Here is an 18,181-nt window from a genome sequence, read left to right as displayed (position 1 = left end):
CGTCATTTTGACTTTTTTATCTCATAATTTCGACTTTCTGTCTTGTAATTTCGACTTTCTATCTCCAAATTTTGACGTCTTATCTCATAATTTTGACTTTAACTCATAATTTTGACTTTCTATCTCTAAATTTCGATTTTTTATCTCATAATTTTGACTTTGTATCTCGAAATTTTTACTTTTATCTCGTAATTTTGAATTTTCTCATAATTTTGACTTTTTATTTAGTAATTTAGACTTTTTATCTCGTAATTTTGACTTTTGATCTCGTAATTTCGACTTTCTTGTAATTTCGACTTTTTATCTCGTAATTTGGACTTTTTATATCATAATTTTGACTTTTCACATCATAATTTTAACTTACTATATCGAAATTTTGACTTTTGATCTCGTAATTTCGACTTTCTATCTCATAATTGTGACTTTTTATCTCATAATTTTGACTTTTTGTCAAGTAATTTCGACTTTTTATCTCGTAATTTCGACTTTCTATCTCGTAATTTTGACTTTCTATCTCAAAATTTCGACGTTTTATCTCATAATTTCAACTTTAACTCGTAATTTTGACTTTCTATCTCTAAATTTTGACTTTTCATATCATAATTTTGACTTACTATCTCGAAATTTTGACTTTTTATCTTGTAATTTTGAATTTTATCTCGTAATTTTGACTTTTTATCTCATATTTTTATTATTATTGTTATTACGTGTCTGTGTGTTTTTGTCTTGTTCTTGGCCAATAATCTGGTCCAAAAGTGATCCAAACATCCCAAACGGCGTTTAGTGTGCCGTACGTGACATCGTAGCAGTGTTGCAGTTACTAATGATGTAATCACGCCGATGTTGTTTTCCTGGTTGTGTCAGACCTACGGCGAGGGTGCATGTCTGATGACGAGTGCCTGCTGTCTGGGAAGATCGCCCTCAAGAGTAAACCCTGCTGCAAAACCGACCTTTGCAATGAATAATAGTCGCTGAGGGTCCACGTCCGACCAGCTTCTTCGTAGTTTAGAATGCATTTTTAAAAGAATAAAAAAAATATATACACTTTATACTTGAATGTGACGTCCAATGACTCTTCATTAAGATAAGAACAGCACCTACAAAATAAAAGTTCAAAACAGGAAGTGATCATTCCTGTCCTGCGGTGCGTGACAGATTTGTCGTTAAATATTAGTGTTTGATCGTTTTTTTGTTTTTTTTTCAAGTGGGCCCTGAGTTGGTAAAGTTTGGGAACCCCTGCCATGGATATTACACTGTTAATTATATTAATTAATTAATATAGCACCAAGGTTGTATTAAAAAAAGCAAAGTTCGGCATACAAATAAGGCAAATATGTACTGTGAAAAAATTATAGCTCACTTGTGGATTTACTCTGATGACACTGGATCAAACGGGATGTTGAACTGGTTCTTCTGAAGTGTAAATGGAATGAATAAACTTTATTAACAAGGAGTAAAAGTGCATATTATGATGAGGTGCTGCAGGACAAAAAGGTGGATGGGTCTTATTAAAAACAACCTCCGAGCTGGAAAACATTCCGATTGTCAACAAGAACAGTGTGCCAACACATAAAAAGGTAGCTATAAAAGTAGAAAATGACGTCATGGCCCTGCACATCATAAAATAACAATGTGGCCGTGACGACCACGCAGCTCTTTATTTGACAGGAGCCAAAATAAAGGAAGTCACAAAATGGCAGGAAGTAAACACCAATAACAGTCTGACTTAAGGCGTCGTTTTACAATGAACGCTAAAATCATCACACGGCAACTTAACACTCAAACGTACATATACAAGTACCATTACAAGATTAAAATAAACAGCTATTTGGACTATTACCCATAATGCATTGCTACCAGTAGAGCAGTTGGCCAATGATGTAATGAATAAAGAGCGTAGGATATGAAAGAATGTAGTAGACATTCAAAAAAATAAAAAAATCAGTGATCGATTATGTAATAATCATTATTATATTATTAAATAGCCCATTATTATTATTATCATCATTATTCTTCTGATTATTACTACTACTAGTAGGCGATAGTGTTATAGCTATAGCCTGCTTATTAGCCTGCTTTTGCCCTATTATATAAAATTTGTCAGATTTTTTTGTTAAAAAAATCAATAAAAAAAATTGAAAAATCTATTAAAAATATCAAATTATTTAAATATTATATATTATTATTTAGATATTTTTTAAGAATATTTTAGGGGGGCTGAAGCTTTAGGATTAGTTTTTTTTACTTTTATTTAGTTTTTCAAGGATTCCTTTCTTGTATCATGTATATTTGTACACATAATCCAGGTCAGAAAGACCATTTGAAGTATTTTTAGTTCCAAAAATGTTTTCGGGTGACCACAAGCTCTCACGTGTCATTTTTATCATGCCTCAAACACGCTTTCATCACATTCAGAGCAACGAACAGGTTCTCCTGTGTGCATTCTCATGCGTTTTCATCTTTCAAAGCCAAAACTGGGCAACTAAGAGGTTTCTCCCTCGTGTGTTTTCAGGTGTGACAGCATCCTTGACTTCCGAGAGAAGGTTTTATCACAAAGTGAGCAACCAAAGGGTTTTTCTCCGGTGTGCTTTCTCATGTGCGATATCATATTACACTTCTGAACGAATCCGTGACCACAAACAGAACATTCATAAGGTTTTTCTCCCGTGTGCGTCAACATGTGTCGGGTTAGATCGCCCTTTAAAAAAAAGTGTTTTGCGCACACTGTGCAACCAAACGGTTTTTCTCCCGTGTGCGTCAACATGTGTCGGGTTAAATCGCCCTTAAAAGAAAAACGTTTGGCGCAAACTGAGCAAATGTTACTTTTGTTGTGCGTCTGCATGTGTCGAGTCAAATAACACTGTGCAGAAAAGCCTTTAGCGCACACGGAGCAATTAAAAGGTTTTTCTCCTGTGTGCGTCTGCATGTGTCGAGTCAGATCACACTTTGATGAGTAGCCTTTAGCGCAAAATGAGCAAGAAAATGGTTTTTCCCCTGTGTGCTTTCTCATGTGCGATACCATTTGCGACTTTTGGCAGAATCTTTGAGCACAAACAGAACATGCAAAAGGTTTTTCTCCTGAGTGCGTCAACATGTGTCGAGTCAGGTCGCACTTAAAAAAAAAACTTTTCGCACACACCGAGCAAGTGTGTTGTTTTTCTCCCGAGTGCTTCACCATGTGTCGAGTCAAAACAAGCTTTAAGCAAAAGCTTTTCCCGCAAACCGAGCAAATAAAATCCTTTTTTCTTGTGTGTGTCACCATATGTCGAGTCAAGTGATACTTAAAGGAAAAGCTTTTTGCACACACAGAGCAACTGAATGGTTTTTTTCCCGTGTGTTTCACCATGTGAGATACCGCTTGTGGCCTACGCATGAATCTTTCACCACAAACAGAACAACCAAATGGTTTTTCTCTTGTGTGCATCACCATGTGTCGAATCAAATCGCCCTTAACGGTAAAACTTTTAGCACAAACCGAGCAAACGATATCGGTTTTTCCCGTGTGTCTCAGCGTGTGTCGAGTCAAACACCACTTAGTGGAAAAGCTCTTAGCGCACATGGAGCAACCAAAGGGTTTTCCTGTGTGCTTCCTCATGTGTGATACCATTTGTGACTTCAGCGTGAATCTTTCGCGGCAAACAGAGCAACTAAATGGTTGCTCTCCCGTGTGCGTCCTCATGTGCGACATCATTTTTGACTTCTGAACGAATCTCCGACCGCAGACAAAGCAACCAAATGGTTTTTCTCCTGTGTGCGTCAACATGTGTTGAGTCAGATAATACTTCAGAGAAAAGCGTTTTGAACACACTGAGCAGCTAAATGGTTTTTCTCCTGTGTGCTTCACCATGTGTCTACTCAAAGTGCTTTTATACAAAAAGTTCTCGCCACAAACTGAGCAAGACAATTTTTTTTTAACCACGTCCCCCCTTTTAGAGCGTTTAGATCGTTTGTTGAGAGTTCGAGTCCTCATATCATCTTCATCGCATTCCTCGGCTTCACTATCTGATAGCGGAGCTAAGAGGTTGTGTGCTTGTGATCCTCCACAGTGGTCTCCATCAGCTTCTGTTGTCATGTGTTGTGGCTCCGCCCCTCTGTTCTCTTCACTGTGATGAAGCTGTGAGGACTCACGTGGTTTGTCTTCATGGTCTTCGGTCTTCACAGAGACACCAGTCAGTGGCAACTCCGGGTGGAGAAGATGTTCCTCCTCTTCCTTTTTAATGCGGGGGGGCTGTGGATCCTCCTGCTTCAAAGTGGAGCTCCCACCCTGCAACCGAGCGGGATGTTCTCCTTGATAATCAATCAGCTGCTGGACGTCTGCAGGACACATGTGACACATACGGTTGAATATCGTTATACAGTATATGCCCATATTTTGCCGACTGTTTTGTGCTTCAAAGTCAGAAATACTCAGATTTTTACTTATATGTTATACATATGTTATCATTACATTAATAATAATGTTGACAATAATATCAATTATGTGCAATAATTGGTGGCACAATTATCACCCAGAAAATGTTGTATTCTCCTGTTAAACGATTTTGAAAGTGAGCTCTAAAAGAAGTTTAGGATGGCTCAAAACACCGGGTTTCAGAGGCTGTGCCAAAACTGTTCCTTTGTGATGTCACAGAGGGCCGGGCTTCCTTATATGGGCGTGGCTGTAGGCGCGATACACTATAAGGAAAGGTGCATTAATGTCAGAGACGCTGTGCGGCCACACGGCGCCCTCACGTTCGACTCTGACAAAGTGTGTCCGACAATGAGTGCTGCAAGCGAGGGTGCCAGTCCACCGCACCAGTGGCACTATGTTCCCAGTCTGACTACATCCACGGTAAGACTACGGTAGATCATGCTGGGAAGGCCTCACCGGACTATTCATGATTCATGATGTCATCTTAGATAAAAAGGCTTAAATCATCACACATCAACTTAACATTCAAACATTCATTCATTCATTTTCTACCGCTTATCCTCATGAGGGTCGTGGGGGTGCTGGAGCCTATCCCAGCTGTCTTCGGGCGAGAGGCGGGGTACACCCTGGACTGGTGGCCAGCCAATCACAGGGCACATATAGACAAACAACCATTCACACTCACATTCATACCTATGGACAATTTGGAGTCGCTAATTAACCTAGCATGTTTTTGGAATGTTAGAGAAAACATGCAAACTCCGCATAGGTCAAGGGTGGAATCGAACTAGGGGTCTCCTAGCTGTCACCGTTGTCTTTACACAAGCGGTTGTTTTGCTCTTCCGGTGTCTCCGTTTGTCTTTCACGTTCTTTGTTGGACTCTCACTAAGCTAGCAAGCTAACCATCATGGCGGTGAATTTAAACGGAAATAAACCCTCTTTAAGCCTCCAAGTTTACGTTTAAGCCTCCAAAGAGACGTTGTAGGAAAACGCCAACTCACTCACCGTTGTCTGGAGTTCGGGGATTTTTCTCCGTCGATAAATCTCTTCCGCCTTCTCTTTGACTGGACGTCGCCATCTTAGCATAGCAGCTCATCTTCGATCACGTCTTTATTCTTTAATTCAGGTAGCTTCCGATGCTACACACTTTAGAAAATACGATCTGTGATTCTTCTTACTATCTTTGTCGTTAGAGTCTTTAGTGGTTTAATGATAAATGGCAAACTTCTGAAAGCCACGTCCGCCGAACAGACTGCCTTCTTCTTCTTCTTCCGCTTCTTATTTTTCCTCTTTTGCATTAATGGCGGGTTGCAGCCATGACCGGAAATGTGTGTACCGCCACCTACCGTATCGGAGTATATAATGTAGGAATTAGCTGTGTAACTTGCTGAATATCAGAATCAGAATGCCCTTTATTGTTTTTTTATTATTATATTATTATATATTATTATTATTATATTCTTTATTATTCTACATATAGTAGAATGAAATTACAGCAGTTCCATTTTCAGTGCATTTTCAAAAATTAGAAGAATAAATAATAATAAATAACGAAGGGTTTTTCCGTGCCCTGATAAATCTGTATCAAATCCTATTAAATTTAAAAATGTATATTCTATTTTTCTTTAAAAAAAAACAAAACAAAGATTAGATTACAAAAAAGTAATAATAAAAAATAAACATATCTGCTATATGTTTGATATTCATTGCTTTAATTCTCTAGAGCAGGGGTGGGCAAATTACGGCCCAGGGGCCACATACAATAGTATTTCATTTAAACTTAACATACGTACAACCTAGCACATCATAATAATGTATTATTATTATTATAATAATATTATTATATATAACATAATATATACATGATTATAATAACATAATAATAATAATTCTTCTTGCTAATTCTTCTTCTTCAATGCAGCCGAAGCTAAGGCAACATATTAAAAAGATTAAAAACATCTCCCAATTCATTATGAAATTCTCGTTTATTGTAAAAAATAATATACTTTTTACAATAAACGCTAAAGGCTAAGATGACATGTCATCCATGTTCACTGCAATAAAGCAACAGAAGGTTTTTCTCCTGTGTGCTTTCTCATGTGCGACACCTTTTCTGACTCCTCGCCAAATCTTTGCCCGCAAACAGAACAACGAAAAGGTTTTTCTCCCACGTGTCTCAATGTGTGCTGAATCAAATTACACTTCAAAGAAAAGCTTCTGTCGCAAAGTGAGCAAACGAATGGTTTTTCTCCCGTGTGCGTCCTTGTGTGTCCGGTCAGATCGGTCTTGGATAAAAAGCGTTTAGGACAAAGTGAGCAACTGAAAGGTTTTTCTCCTGTGTGCGTCTGCATGTGTCGAGTCAGAGTACCCTTCAATGAAAAGCTTTTAGCGCAAATAGAGCAACTAAAAGGTTTTTCTCCTGTGTGCGTACGCATGTGTCTGGTCAGACTGCTCTGAGATAGAAAACGTTTAGCACAAACTGAGCATTTTTTACCCGTCTTTTTTTTGGAAGATTCAGAGTGTTTGTTGTCGGTGTGAGTCCTCATATCTGTATCGCTGCTCAAGGGCTCTTCGGTATCGTCCATGTCTTCATTCTCAGTAGAGTGTGATGTTATGTCATCGCTATCTGATAGCGGAGCTAAGAGGTTTTCTGTTTGTGGTGCTCCACAGTGGTCTCCATCAGCTTCTGTTGTCATGTGTTGTGGCTCCGCCCCTCTGTTCTCCTCACTTGGAGTGTAATGAAGCTGCGAGGACTCAGGTGGTTTGTCTTCATGGTCTTCGGTCTTCACAGAGACACCAGTCAGTGGCAACTTAGTAGTGAGATCAGCCTCCTCGTTCCCTAGAAGATGTTCTCCCTCCTGAGTTGTCCATAGTTCCTCGTCTTCCTCTTTAATGTGGAGGTGCTGTGCATCCTCCTGTTTGAATGTGAAGCTCCCGCTCTGTGGATGAGGAGGTTCTACTTGATGACTAATCAATTGCTGGACGTCTGCAGGACAAAAACACCACAAACACAAAAAAAGAAAATGAATGGAAAATGCAAAGCATGGTAAAAGATACTGTATAATACATCTGTATTGAATGTGATTCATATTCAGGGTACATTTTTTAATCATAAATGTCAATTTTTAAGAATCACTACATCCTTCCACACCTTTCATAAGGAACTCTGCTATTTCTTCTCATCTCTTCAATTTATGGACAAAAAAGAAGCTGTGGAACTATCAGACACAGTTGGTGTTTTAAGTTATTTATATGTTTTTTTTGTTATTTTTTTTCCTCCCTTATTTGTATTTTGCTAATTTATTTGGCCCTTTTGTCTCCTACAATAGCCTGATTTGTCTTTATTATGGAATTTGCTCGAAATTGTTGCCACTTTTGTAGGTATATACTCTTTGTATGTTCATTGTTTGTGTTCTGTTCCAATAAAAAAATAAAATAAACTTTACGATGTGAAAGTAAAACAAAAAATAAAAATAAATATCTAAATAACCTCTTTAATAGTAGCAGAACATTTGAATCACAGTTTATTGTTATAAAAGCCAGTCCTTCGCAATAATTTTCGGCTCTTCCGGTTTCTTTCACATTCTTTGTTTAATGTGCTTACCATCATGGCGGCTCTTTGTTTAAACTCGCTCCTCGGCTACTTCTCATCAAATCTCTTTTCATAGCCTCACAAAATACGTTGTATGGGACTTTAACTCGCTCACCGGTATGTGGCGTTTGGGACTTTTTCTCCGTTGATTTGCTGGGAGTTGGTGGCGCTGATTCTCTTCCATCTTCTCTTTGACTGGACGCCGCCATCTTAGCATAGCAGTTCATCTTCTATCACGTCAGTCTTCACTCTAGATAGCACTCCAATGCTACGTACCCAACTTCCGTTTCGTGGGATTAAGAAAATACGAATATCTGAGGTTGTTAATGCTTATTTGTCCTGATTCTGTACAGCTATATAGCCGCCGAACACGACATCTCTTCCGTACCGGAAACACCATCCAGACATGAGACCACGTCACTTCCTTTACGCGCATTTTTTTTACAATCGCGATTCATATTTATTTATTTTTTACATTTATTAATATAAATGGTCACTAACAATACTTTATATATGTAATATATTGGAGGTTATTTTCTTAGTGACGCTTAGCTTTTTTTTTTAAATCGCTAACATGCACATAGCGCATGCGTAGATTCGACAGTTATATCCGGCCTCCTAATCTACATGAATAAATACAAATAAAATACATATTATTATTATTGTTACATCATTATTATTATTATTATTGTTACATTATTGTTATTATTGTTACATATTAACAAATAAAATACATATTTTTTCATTGTACTTTTAGTAAAGTTAAATGCTGGTCTCATATCACAGACCCATCTCTGGAAAGGTCCTGTAAATCTTTGCTACATCAAAAGTTAGTCACAGCTTTTTATTGACGTCCTCATACATGTACATTGTCTTCTAAACATTTGCAATAATATACCAAGTCATATATGTTTCATTCTACCATCATTATTCATCATTACATTTCTATACAGTTGTATTATACTTTGGCACTGAGCAACTAAAAGGTTTTTCTTCTGTGCGTTCTCATGTGTGACACCATGTGTGACTTCTGAGAGAACCTTTGAGCACAAACTGAGCAACTAAAGGGTTTTTCTGTGTGTTTTTTCATGTGCGATACCATTAGCGACTTACGAGGGAACCGTTGACCGCAAACAGAGCACCCGAAAGGTTTTACTCCTGTGTGCGTCGGCATGTGATAAGTCAAATGGTGTTTGAAAGCAAAGCTTTTACCGCAAACAGAGCACTGAAAAGGTTTCTCACCTGTGTGCGTCAGCATGTGTCGAGTCAAGAGACAGTTCAAAGAGAAGCTTTTCGCACAAACTGAGCAACTGAAGGGTTTTTCGCCAGTGTGCGTCAGCATGTGGCGCTTTAAATCCCCCTTATAGTAGAAACTTTTAGCGCAATCCGAGCAACTGTACGGTTTCTCTCCTGTGTGAGTCAGCATGTGTTGAGTCAGAAGACACTTAAAGGCAAATCTTTTCCCGCAAACGGAGCAACTGAAGCGTTTATCTCCCGTGTGCGTCCGCATGTGTTGAGTCAAAAGACACTTAAAAGCAAATCTTTTCGCACAAACCGAGCAACTAAAAGATTTTTCTTTTGTGTGCGTCAGCATGTGTCGTGTCAAATCACACTTTAAGGAAAATCTTTCAGCGCAAACTGAGCAACCAAATGGTTGTTCTCCGCTGTGCGATTTCATGTGTGACACAATTTGCGACTTTTGACAGAATCTTTTACCACAAACGGAACAATCAAATGGTTTTTCTCCTGTGTGCGTAAGCATGTGTCGAGTCAAATGATCCCTCGAAGAAAAGCGCTTCAAACAACATGAGCAGCCGAAGCGTTTTTCTCCTGTGTGCGTACGCATGTGTCGATTCAAATGACCCTTCGAGGAAAAGCGTTTCACACAACATGAGCAGCTAAAGGGTTTTTCTCCTGTGTGTGTCAGGATATGTCGAGTCAGATCGCCTTTGAAAGAAAAGCTTTTCCCACAAACTGAGCAAAAGAAGGATTTTTCTCCCGTGTGTGTCACCATGTGTCGAGTCAAATTACACTTATTGGAAAAGGTTTTAGCACAAACCGAGCAAAGAAAACTTTTTTCTACTTTTTCTCCAGTGTGCTTTCTCATGTGTGACACCATTCGGGACTTTCGGAAGAATCTTTGTCCGCAGACAGAACAAGCAAAAGGTTTTTCTCCCGTGTGCGTCAGCACGTGTTCAGTCAAACGCCACTTTGAAGAAAAGCTTTTCACACATAATGAGCAACTGAAGGGTTTTTCTCCTGTGTGCGTCAGCATGTGTCGAGTCAAATCACACTGAAAAGAAAAGCTCTTAGCACAAATGGAGCAAATGAAAGGTTTCTCTCCAGTGTGTGTCCACATGTGTCGAATCAAGCGGCTCTTATAAGAAAAGCTTTTAGCACAAACTGAGCAGGTAATTGGTTTTTTAACCGTCTCCTTTTTAAACCATTCAAAGCTGTTGTCAGTGGGAGTCCTCGTACCGCCTTCCCAGTCCGTAATCCTGCTCAAAGGTTCTTGGGTGTCGTCCCCGTTTTCAGCGTCGCTATCTGATAGCGGAGCTAAGAGGTTTTCTGTTTGTGGTGCTCCGCGGCGGTCTCCATCGGCTTCTGTTGTCATGTGTTGTGGTGAGATGCTGCTCGGAGGCTCCGCCCCTCTGTTCTCCTCACTTGGAATGTGATGAAGCTGTGAGGACTCGGGTGGTTTGTCTTCATGGTCTTCGTTCTTCACGGTGACAACAGTCAGCGGCCATTTGGTGAGATCGGCCTTCTTGAGACGTAGAAGACACTCTCGCTCCTGAGTGATCCAGAGTTCCTCCTCTTCCTCTTTAATGTGAGGAGACTGTCCATCTTCCTGCTTTAAAGTGGAGCTCCCCTGACCTATCAGCTGCTGGACCTCGGAAGTGCACACCCGACTTAAGGACTCAGGTGGTTTGTCTTCAAGGTCTTCGGTCTTCACCGAGAAACCAGTTAGTGGCAGATTGGTGGGATCTGCCTTCTGCCGCCCGAGAAGACACTTTCCCTCCGGAGTGATCCAGAGTTCCTCCTCTTCCTCTTTAATGTGGAGTGGTTGTGGCTCCTCCTCTTCCTTTTTAACGTGGACCGGCTGTGGATCCTCCTCCTTCACAGTGGAGCACAACGCAGTGGGACGTTCTTCTTGAGAACCGTTCGGCTGCTGGACGTCTGCAGGACACAAACACAGTTCAGATTAGACATGATCCTTGAACTGGTCTTATAGAATAAACCGCATAGATTTTTAGATTTTCTAGAATCTGCACCTATACCTCTATGTTTTCATTTATTCTACCCACGGATCCCTTCCAGGCATGCCCACTCCGCTGTGATTGCTTCCTAACTATGAACCATATAAGGAATTCCGCCTCTCTGTGACATCACATCACAGTTGGATGGCATCAAACTCTGGAAAAATAGTTCATTTTGTTTATCTGAAGGGTTCGGCGGCGGTTCGGTGGAGTAAATGACACAGACCGTTTAAGCGGGGGGCAGGAAACTGAAGGATTTGTGTTAGGGTTAGGAAGAGGTGCAGAGTCTGGAAGATCTAGAAAGCTTTCTGTGTGGGTTATTGTGTGTAGCTGCTCTACAGGAGTCCACAACTCAATACAAAGGCCCGGAAATGAGTATAATAGTTCCCATTTGAAACTAAACTGCGTTTGCTGTAAATTTAACCAGTACAATAAATGAGGACAATATTAGCTAAACAATGAAACATCTCAACTTTTTATCTTGTTATTTTGAGTTTCTATCTCGTTATTATGACTTTCCAAGTCATAATTTTGACTTTCTATCTTCTTATTTTGACTTTTTATCTTCTTATTTCAACTTTTTATCTTCTTATTTTGAGTTTCTATCTCATAATTTCGACTTTCTATCTCGTTATTTCGACTTTCTATCTCAGAATTTCAACTTTTTATCTTGTTATTTTGACTTTTTCTCTCATTATGACGTTCTATCTCATAATTTCAACTTTTTATCTCGTAATTTCAACTTTTTATCTTGTAGTTTTGACTTTATCTTGAAATTTAGACTTTTGATCTCGTTATTTCGACTTTTTATCTCGTTATTATGATTTTCTATCTCGTTGTTTCGACTTTTAATCTCATTATTATTACTTTCTATCTCATAATTTTGACTTTCTATCTCGTTATTTGGACTTTTTATCTCAGAATTTCAACTTTTTATCTCATTATTTTGACTTTTTCTCTCATTATGACGTTCTATCTCATAATTTTGACTTTTTATCTCGTAGTTTTGACTTTTTAATTCGTAGTTTTGACTTTTTATCTCGTAGTTTTGACTTTTTATCTCGTAGTTTTGACTTTTTATCTCGTAGTTTTGACTTTTTAATTCGTAGTTTTGACTTTTTATCTCGTAGTTTTGACTTTTTATCTCGTAGTTTTGACTTTTTAATTCGTAGTTTTGACTTTTTATCTCGTAGTTTTGACTTTTTATCTCGTAGTTTTGACTTTTTATCTTGAAATTTAGACTTTTTAGCTCGTTATTTCGACTTTTTATCTCGTTATGATTTTCTATCTCGTTTCGACTTAATCTCATTATTATTACTTTCTATCTCAATTTTGACTTTCTATCTCATTATTTGGACTTTTTATCTCAGAATTTCAACTTTTTATCTCATTATTTGGACTTTTTCTCTCATTATGACGTTCTATCTCATAATTTCAACTTTTTATCTCATAATTTTGACTTTTTATCTCGTAGTTTTTACTTTTTATCTCGTAGTTTTGACTTTATCTTGAAATTTTGACTTTTTAGCTCATTATTTTGACTTTTTAGCTCGTTATTATGATTTTCTATCTTGTTATTTCGACTTTTAATCTCATTATTATGACTTTCTATCTCATAATTTCGACTTTCTATCTCGTTATTTTGACATCACCAGACATCATCAGAGCAACGCACTTTCGGTTATTTTTCACAAAATAAAACACTGCCTTACTTTTCTCATACAAAAAAAAAACATAGTGATAAATCACTGCTTTTACTTTGAAAACCCGAAGCGAACCAACTCGCAATATATCCTGCTTGACATCGCCGTTTGGTCCATGCTGCTGCTTAAAGTGTTCAGCTAACGTTTTTTTCGCGGTGACGTCACGTCGCGTTGTATGTATGCATCCGGGAACTTCTCGCATACCGCCAGTGTAAACACACCGCATACTACTAAAGAGTAGTATCAGCCTAAGATAAGCAAGATAGCTAGCTAACCAGTTAGCCTCGAATTAATTTCTTCGAAACTTAAAAAGCCCCAAACTTCACACATATTCACAGTAATCATGCTCGTAATTACCTCCAGTCCTCTGGACGTTGACGTAGGGTAGTTTCCCAGCCTTTCTTGCTTGTTCAATTATCAGCAACAGTTTATTGCTCGCCTCCAAATCCTTTTGTGGAAAGATCCTAGCAAGCCTAGTGTTCTCTTTACACACTGCAGAGCTCTTAGTCCTACTAATCTCGTCTTTGGACTCATTCTCTTGACACGGACGGTTATTTTGTTCCTCCTGTTTCTTCATTTTTTGTCGATCGCATCCTGTGAACTCCGCTGGCTTCGCCAAGCGAACAATCATGGCGGGTCTTTGTTTGACTTGCTCGACCAGGTTCTCATCATCTCTCCTTACTGTGTTTAAGGTAGCCTCCAAAAGGACGTCGTTGGAAATGTCACCTCGCTCAATGTTATTATTTGGCTTTTTCTCCGTTTGTGATTTGCTGGGAATTGATGGCACTGATTCTCTCCCACCTTCTCTTTGACTGGACGCCGCCATCTTAGCATAGCAGTGCTCCATCTTCTATTTCGTTTCCATCTTCAATCTTCACTTCCGATAGCACCACAATGCTATGTAATCAACTTATATATAGCATTTTTAAATAAGTCGACTTCTGAGCTGTTCGTTGCTCTATTTACTGTTAATCTATATAAATGTTTTATCGTCAATGACTGTCGGGAAAGCCACAGCCGCCCAGGAGGCCTCTTCCGCTCTGTTTCTTCTTCGTTGTCGTTTAACGGCGGATGCGGACTACAACAGTGCTCTACCGCCACCCTCTGGATGGGAATGATTGATATGACGTACAGGCTATATGCATAATGTTTCTAGTAGTTCCTCCATTTATATTGTCTGATCCACTATCCCCCCTTTTCCCCTTGTTGTACCATATACCATAAATTACTCTAATGGTGGACGTTTCTCATGAAATTATCATAATTCTGCAAAATCGAGCGTTGTCTTCAATACCGCCCCAAGATGGCAGCCTCGTGTCGTCATTCATGCTTTAGCTGCCGTAAAACAACTACCGGAGACGGAAATGCGGAAGTTAGACGACGCGAAGGGGGCAAAAGCGAAAGTTAGCAACGCTTCTTCCGTGTGTTTGGTGTGTAGTGCTGAAAAACAACATCAAAAATGTTGAAGGAGTTGATAAGGGAGAGACTAATGGCGGCAGCTGATGAAATATTCGCGCTGTTTGAACGAACGATAGCGTCGTACGAGGAGGAACTTTCTCGAACAAGAGACGAAAAGGCGCGACGTCGGCAACAAATTGTGCCACAAACCGAAGGTATTTTCGCTATCCTTTTATTTTTTCCACATATACATTTTCGGGAAAAGTATGTGCTCCCCCAGAAGGTCAATTTTTAGTTGTGAGTGAGACTAATCAACCATTAAACGTCACAATAAGTCACATGAGCAGATATTTACACCACCGGAAGTACAGCTAGAACTGTTGTATTAAAGCCAATGACAAAGCTATTAAATAAATAAGATACATTAACTTTTTTTAACACAATTGCGTCATGTCAACAAAACGGATGACAGCCATGTTGATTTTCCAACGAACTCGTAATGGGTCGTTCGCGCACAATCCGCCCCTTTCAAATGAACCACTCGTCTTACTCGTGTTTTTTCTGTTCAAGCTGTACGTAATCGGTCAAAATGTACAATATCTTGATGATGTTGTGTTGTTTAGCTTAGAAACTTTTACAATTAAAAATTTTGGTAAGAAAGCATTATATTCAACAAAGATTCAAACATTTGGGAGGCACAACCAGATCCCTTAAAAGACCCGAACTTTCCATTATTACATCCAAAGACAGGAAGATGGCTCAGGGATCTGCTTTGGAGTTGCTACCTTCTCAGCGATAAAGTTTTTTTAATTATAGCATGCATAGTTCATCACAATTATGTGCTAGTTTTATAAGAATATATTTCTTATGATTTAATACTGATTTGTTTTCTTGACGTTAAAATATTTGACATGTCTGAGCTAAAGTGTGTTGGTGTCCTGCAGACAACAAGCAGCCCCGTCATGTTAAAGAGGAAGAGGAGGACCTCTGGACCACTCAGGAGCGGGATTGTCTTCTCGGGCCGGTGGATGATAATCTCACCAAGCTGCCACTGACTGTTGTCTCTGTGAAGACTGAAGAAGACGAAGACAACCGCTACGCTCCACTAGCCGACAGAGACGACGAACCGTACTCGCTCGAGGACGACACCCAGGAACATTTGAGCAGCGACACAGACTGCGAATTGGACAACAAACACTCGGAATACTCTGAAAACAAGACACCTCGAGAATGTTTTAGCTGCTCGTTTTGTGCGAAAAGCTTTTCTGATAAGACTGCCGTGACGCGACACATGAGAACACACACGGGGGAAAAGCCCTTCAGTTGTTCGATTTGCGCAAAGAGATTCTCTCGAAAGTTTCACATGCTGTCACACATGCGAACGCACACGGGGGAAAAACCCTTCAGATGCTCAACTTGCGGCAAAGGATTCAATCATAAGGGCAATATGGAATCACACATGAGAATACACACGGGTGAGAAACCCTTCAGCTGCTCAATATGTGACGAGACGTTCATAAGGAAGGTCTCGCTGATTGTGCACCAGAGGACGCACACGGGAGAAAAACCCTTCAGTTGCTCGGTTTGCGGCAAAAGATTCTCTCACAAGTCGTATATGGTGAAGCACATGAGAACACACACCGGAGAGAAACCTTTCATTTGCTCAATTTGTGGCAAAGGCTTGGCTGTCAAGGCGTCTCTGATTAGACACCAAAGAACGCACATCGGAGAAAAAACGCTTTAGTTGTTCAGTTTGTTTGTTTCCTCTCATGTGCGCTACATAATTTGTGCTAAAACATTTGTGCGGCACCGCACTTTGACAGAGAAGAATGGAACATTTGAAAATCATTCATCTGGACTTTAATCACTTATTTTTATTATTTAAAAACAACATATACAGAGAATAAAATCTATTCTAACAAAATATTGTTTCATAACTCACCTCTTTCTCCGAGTGTGGCGTGTTTCCTAGTAAAGTTTTTTACTATCCAGGAAGTAGTAGAACCCATAGGTATCAGTTTGTAAGAATGGCGGGGTTCACTAGACCAGGGGTGTCCAAAGTACAGCCCCAGGGCCATTTGCGGCTTCCTTATGTATATGGGTGTTGCTTGGGCTTTGCCGTTTGTCGAAGATCTTACCGTGTTAGCACCGAGCAATGGCTCCCGGGGAATATATGTTCAGGTTCTAAACCACTTCCACACTTAGCTTTGTACCATGTCAAGCTAGCCATTGGACTTGAACGACTTCAAGTTCATGCTACTGAAAATTGTTTAAATCATTAAAAAAAAAGGCATAAAAACCCCTGGCTGTTTTCTAAAAATGTTCTAAATGGAAAAATCAGTAATAATTTTCCAAGAATAAAGTGAAAATATTAAGGGGGAAAAAGGAAGTTATTCCAAGAATAATGTAATATTGCAAGGAAAAAATCTGGTCATTCTAGTAGCATAAAATTGAACAGACAAACAAACAAAACAGGCATTCCAGGAGCCTTTTGCGACCCCTGGCTGTTTTCTAAAAATGTTATTTAAAAAAACAGCTAAATGGAAAAATCTGCAATAATTTTCCAAGAATAAAGTGAAAATATTAAGGGGGAAAAAAGGAAGTTATTCCAAGAATAATGTAATATTGCAAGGAAAAAATGAGGTCATTTTAGTAGCATAAAATTGAACAGACAGACAGACAAACAAAACAGGCATTCCAGGAGCCTTTTGTGACCCCTGGCTGTTTTGGAATGGAATGGAATGGCCTTTATTGTCATTATGTAAGATGTACAACAAAATTGGAGAGTTTCTCCTTTCGGGGGGGGTACAAGAGGGTGCTAAGCACGCAGCCTTGTGGTGATCTGTCCGGTGCTCAGACTGCGGGTGGCGGAAAGGTGGGGGCCGAGTCTCACAGTCTGGGGTCTGTTGGTCAAAAAGTCCTTGATCCATCTGCATGTGAGGGGAGGGAGGCCTAGGGTGTCCAGTTTTTGTTTCCTGGTGTTGAAATAGATCCCAGTCTGCGTGTTGGAGGCAGTCCTGAAGTTCACCGAGTGCATTATCAGGCCATGTGGTGATAATCTTTTTAGTGGGTCTGGATCTGCGTCTGAGGGGGGGTGTATGCAGGAGTGAGCAGCAGGGACAGATGGTCTGACTGTCTGACTGTCCGAGGTGGGGGAGGGGTGTTGCTCTGTAGTCGTGCTTTATGTTTAAGTACACATGATCAAGAGCGTTTCCTCCTCGTGTTGGGCATCTTGACATGCTATTGAAACTTTGGGAGTACAGTCTTTAAATTGGCCTTATTAAAGTCCCCAGCTATAATATGAACGCCATCAGGGTGGGCCCGCTGCTGTTCATTAATGACGTTAGAGAGAGTGCCGTAAAAATGTTCTAAAAAAAACAGCTAAATGGAAAAATCAGCAATAATTTAAAAAAAATAAAGTTAAAATATTAAGAGAAAAAAAAGAAAGTTATTCCAAGAATAACATAATATTGCAAGGAAAAAATCTGTTCATTCTCGTAGCATAAAATTGAACAGACAGACACACAAAACAGGCATTCCAGGAGCCTTTTGTGACCCCTGGCTGTTTTCTAAAAATGTTCTAAAAAAAAAACAGCTAAATGGAAAAAATCACTAATAATTTTCCAAGAATAAAGTGAAAATATTAAGCGGAAAACAAGGAAGTTATTCCAAGAATAACATAATATTGCAAGGAAAAATCAGGTCATTATAGTAGCATAAAATTTAACAGACAGACTCTACAAGTATTAATTAAACTATACTTTCGCTGACAAATATTAGTACTTGTTTAAATATTTGTACAAGTGATTGTATCAGCCTT

The 18,181-nt window shown here is 39.3% G+C and overlaps 4 protein-coding genes across 4 annotated transcripts; 1 reads left to right on the top strand and 3 right to left on the bottom strand.

Annotated features, from left to right (window-relative positions):
• Positions 1-1,410: 1,410 nt before the first annotated feature.
• LOC131127798 (gastrula zinc finger protein XlCGF57.1-like) lies at positions 1,411-5,671 on the bottom strand. Its single transcript, XM_058070038.1, has 2 exons — positions 5,417-5,671; positions 1,411-4,314 (listed from the first exon to the last, which is right to left on the bottom strand). Exons 1-2 carry the CDS (start codon positions 5,505-5,507, stop codon positions 2,483-2,485), a joined length of 1,923 nt encoding a protein of 640 aa, XP_057926021.1. The 5' UTR covers positions 5,508-5,671; the 3' UTR covers positions 1,411-2,482.
• A 778-nt stretch (positions 5,672-6,449) lies between these two features.
• Positions 6,450-8,408, bottom strand: LOC131128342 (zinc finger protein 79-like). The gene is made up of 2 exons (XM_058071096.1): positions 8,119-8,408; positions 6,450-7,397 (listed from the first exon to the last, which is right to left on the bottom strand). The coding sequence occupies exons 1-2, from the start codon at positions 8,228-8,230 to the stop codon at positions 6,463-6,465; spliced, it is 1,047 nt and encodes a 348-aa protein (XP_057927079.1). The 5' UTR covers positions 8,231-8,408; the 3' UTR covers positions 6,450-6,462.
• Positions 8,409-8,820: 412 nt separating this feature from the next.
• LOC131128154 (zinc finger protein 135-like) lies at positions 8,821-14,068 on the bottom strand. The gene is made up of 2 exons (XM_058070750.1): positions 13,321-14,068; positions 8,821-11,180 (listed from the first exon to the last, which is right to left on the bottom strand). The coding sequence occupies exons 1-2, from the start codon at positions 13,808-13,810 to the stop codon at positions 8,983-8,985; spliced, it is 2,688 nt and encodes an 895-aa protein (XP_057926733.1). The 5' UTR covers positions 13,811-14,068; the 3' UTR covers positions 8,821-8,982.
• Positions 14,069-14,176: 108 nt separating this feature from the next.
• LOC131128129 (gastrula zinc finger protein XlCGF8.2DB-like) lies at positions 14,177-16,568 on the top strand. The gene is made up of 2 exons (XM_058070714.1): positions 14,177-14,576; positions 15,306-16,568. The coding sequence occupies exons 1-2, from the start codon at positions 14,423-14,425 to the stop codon at positions 16,103-16,105; spliced, it is 954 nt and encodes a 317-aa protein (XP_057926697.1). The 5' UTR covers positions 14,177-14,422; the 3' UTR covers positions 16,106-16,568.
• Positions 16,569-18,181: the final 1,613 nt, after the last annotated feature.

This window comes from Doryrhamphus excisus, chromosome 4 (assembly GCF_030265055.1).
Source record: "Doryrhamphus excisus isolate RoL2022-K1 chromosome 4, RoL_Dexc_1.0, whole genome shotgun sequence".
Classification (NCBI taxonomy): Eukaryota; Metazoa; Chordata; class Actinopteri; order Syngnathiformes; family Syngnathidae; genus Doryrhamphus; species Doryrhamphus excisus.
Note: the sequence above shows the minus strand (reverse complement) of the source record. Positions and strands in the feature narration are given on the sequence as shown.

Bases quoted from the DNA above. Each gene is read 5' to 3' on its own strand.
- LOC131127798 (XM_058070038.1), bottom strand. From the start codon at position 5,507: ATGAGCTGCTATGCTAAGATGGCGACGTCCAGTCAAAGAGAAGGCGGA. The intron at 4,315-5,416 runs GTGAGTGAGTTG...TGTGTCCTGCAG, and splicing joins TCCCCGAACTCCAGACAACG to ACGTCCAGCAGCTGATTGAT.
- LOC131128342 (XM_058071096.1), bottom strand. From the start codon at position 8,230: ATGAACTGCTATGCTAAGATGGCGGCGTCCAGTCAAAGAGAAGATGGA. The intron at 7,398-8,118 runs GTGAGCGAGTTA...TTTGTCCTGCAG, and splicing joins GTCCCAAACGCCACATACCG to ACGTCCAGCAATTGATTAGT.
- LOC131128154 (XM_058070750.1), bottom strand. From the start codon at position 13,810: ATGGAGCACTGCTATGCTAAGATGGCGGCGTCCAGTCAAAGAGAAGGT. The intron at 11,181-13,320 runs GTAATTACGAGC...TGTGTCCTGCAG, and splicing joins CAACGTCCAGAGGACTGGAG to ACGTCCAGCAGCCGAACGGT.
- LOC131128129 (XM_058070714.1), top strand. From the start codon at position 14,423: ATGTTGAAGGAGTTGATAAGGGAGAGACTAATGGCGGCAGCTGATGAA. The intron at 14,577-15,305 runs GTATTTTCGCTA...GGTGTCCTGCAG, and splicing joins AATTGTGCCACAAACCGAAG to ACAACAAGCAGCCCCGTCAT.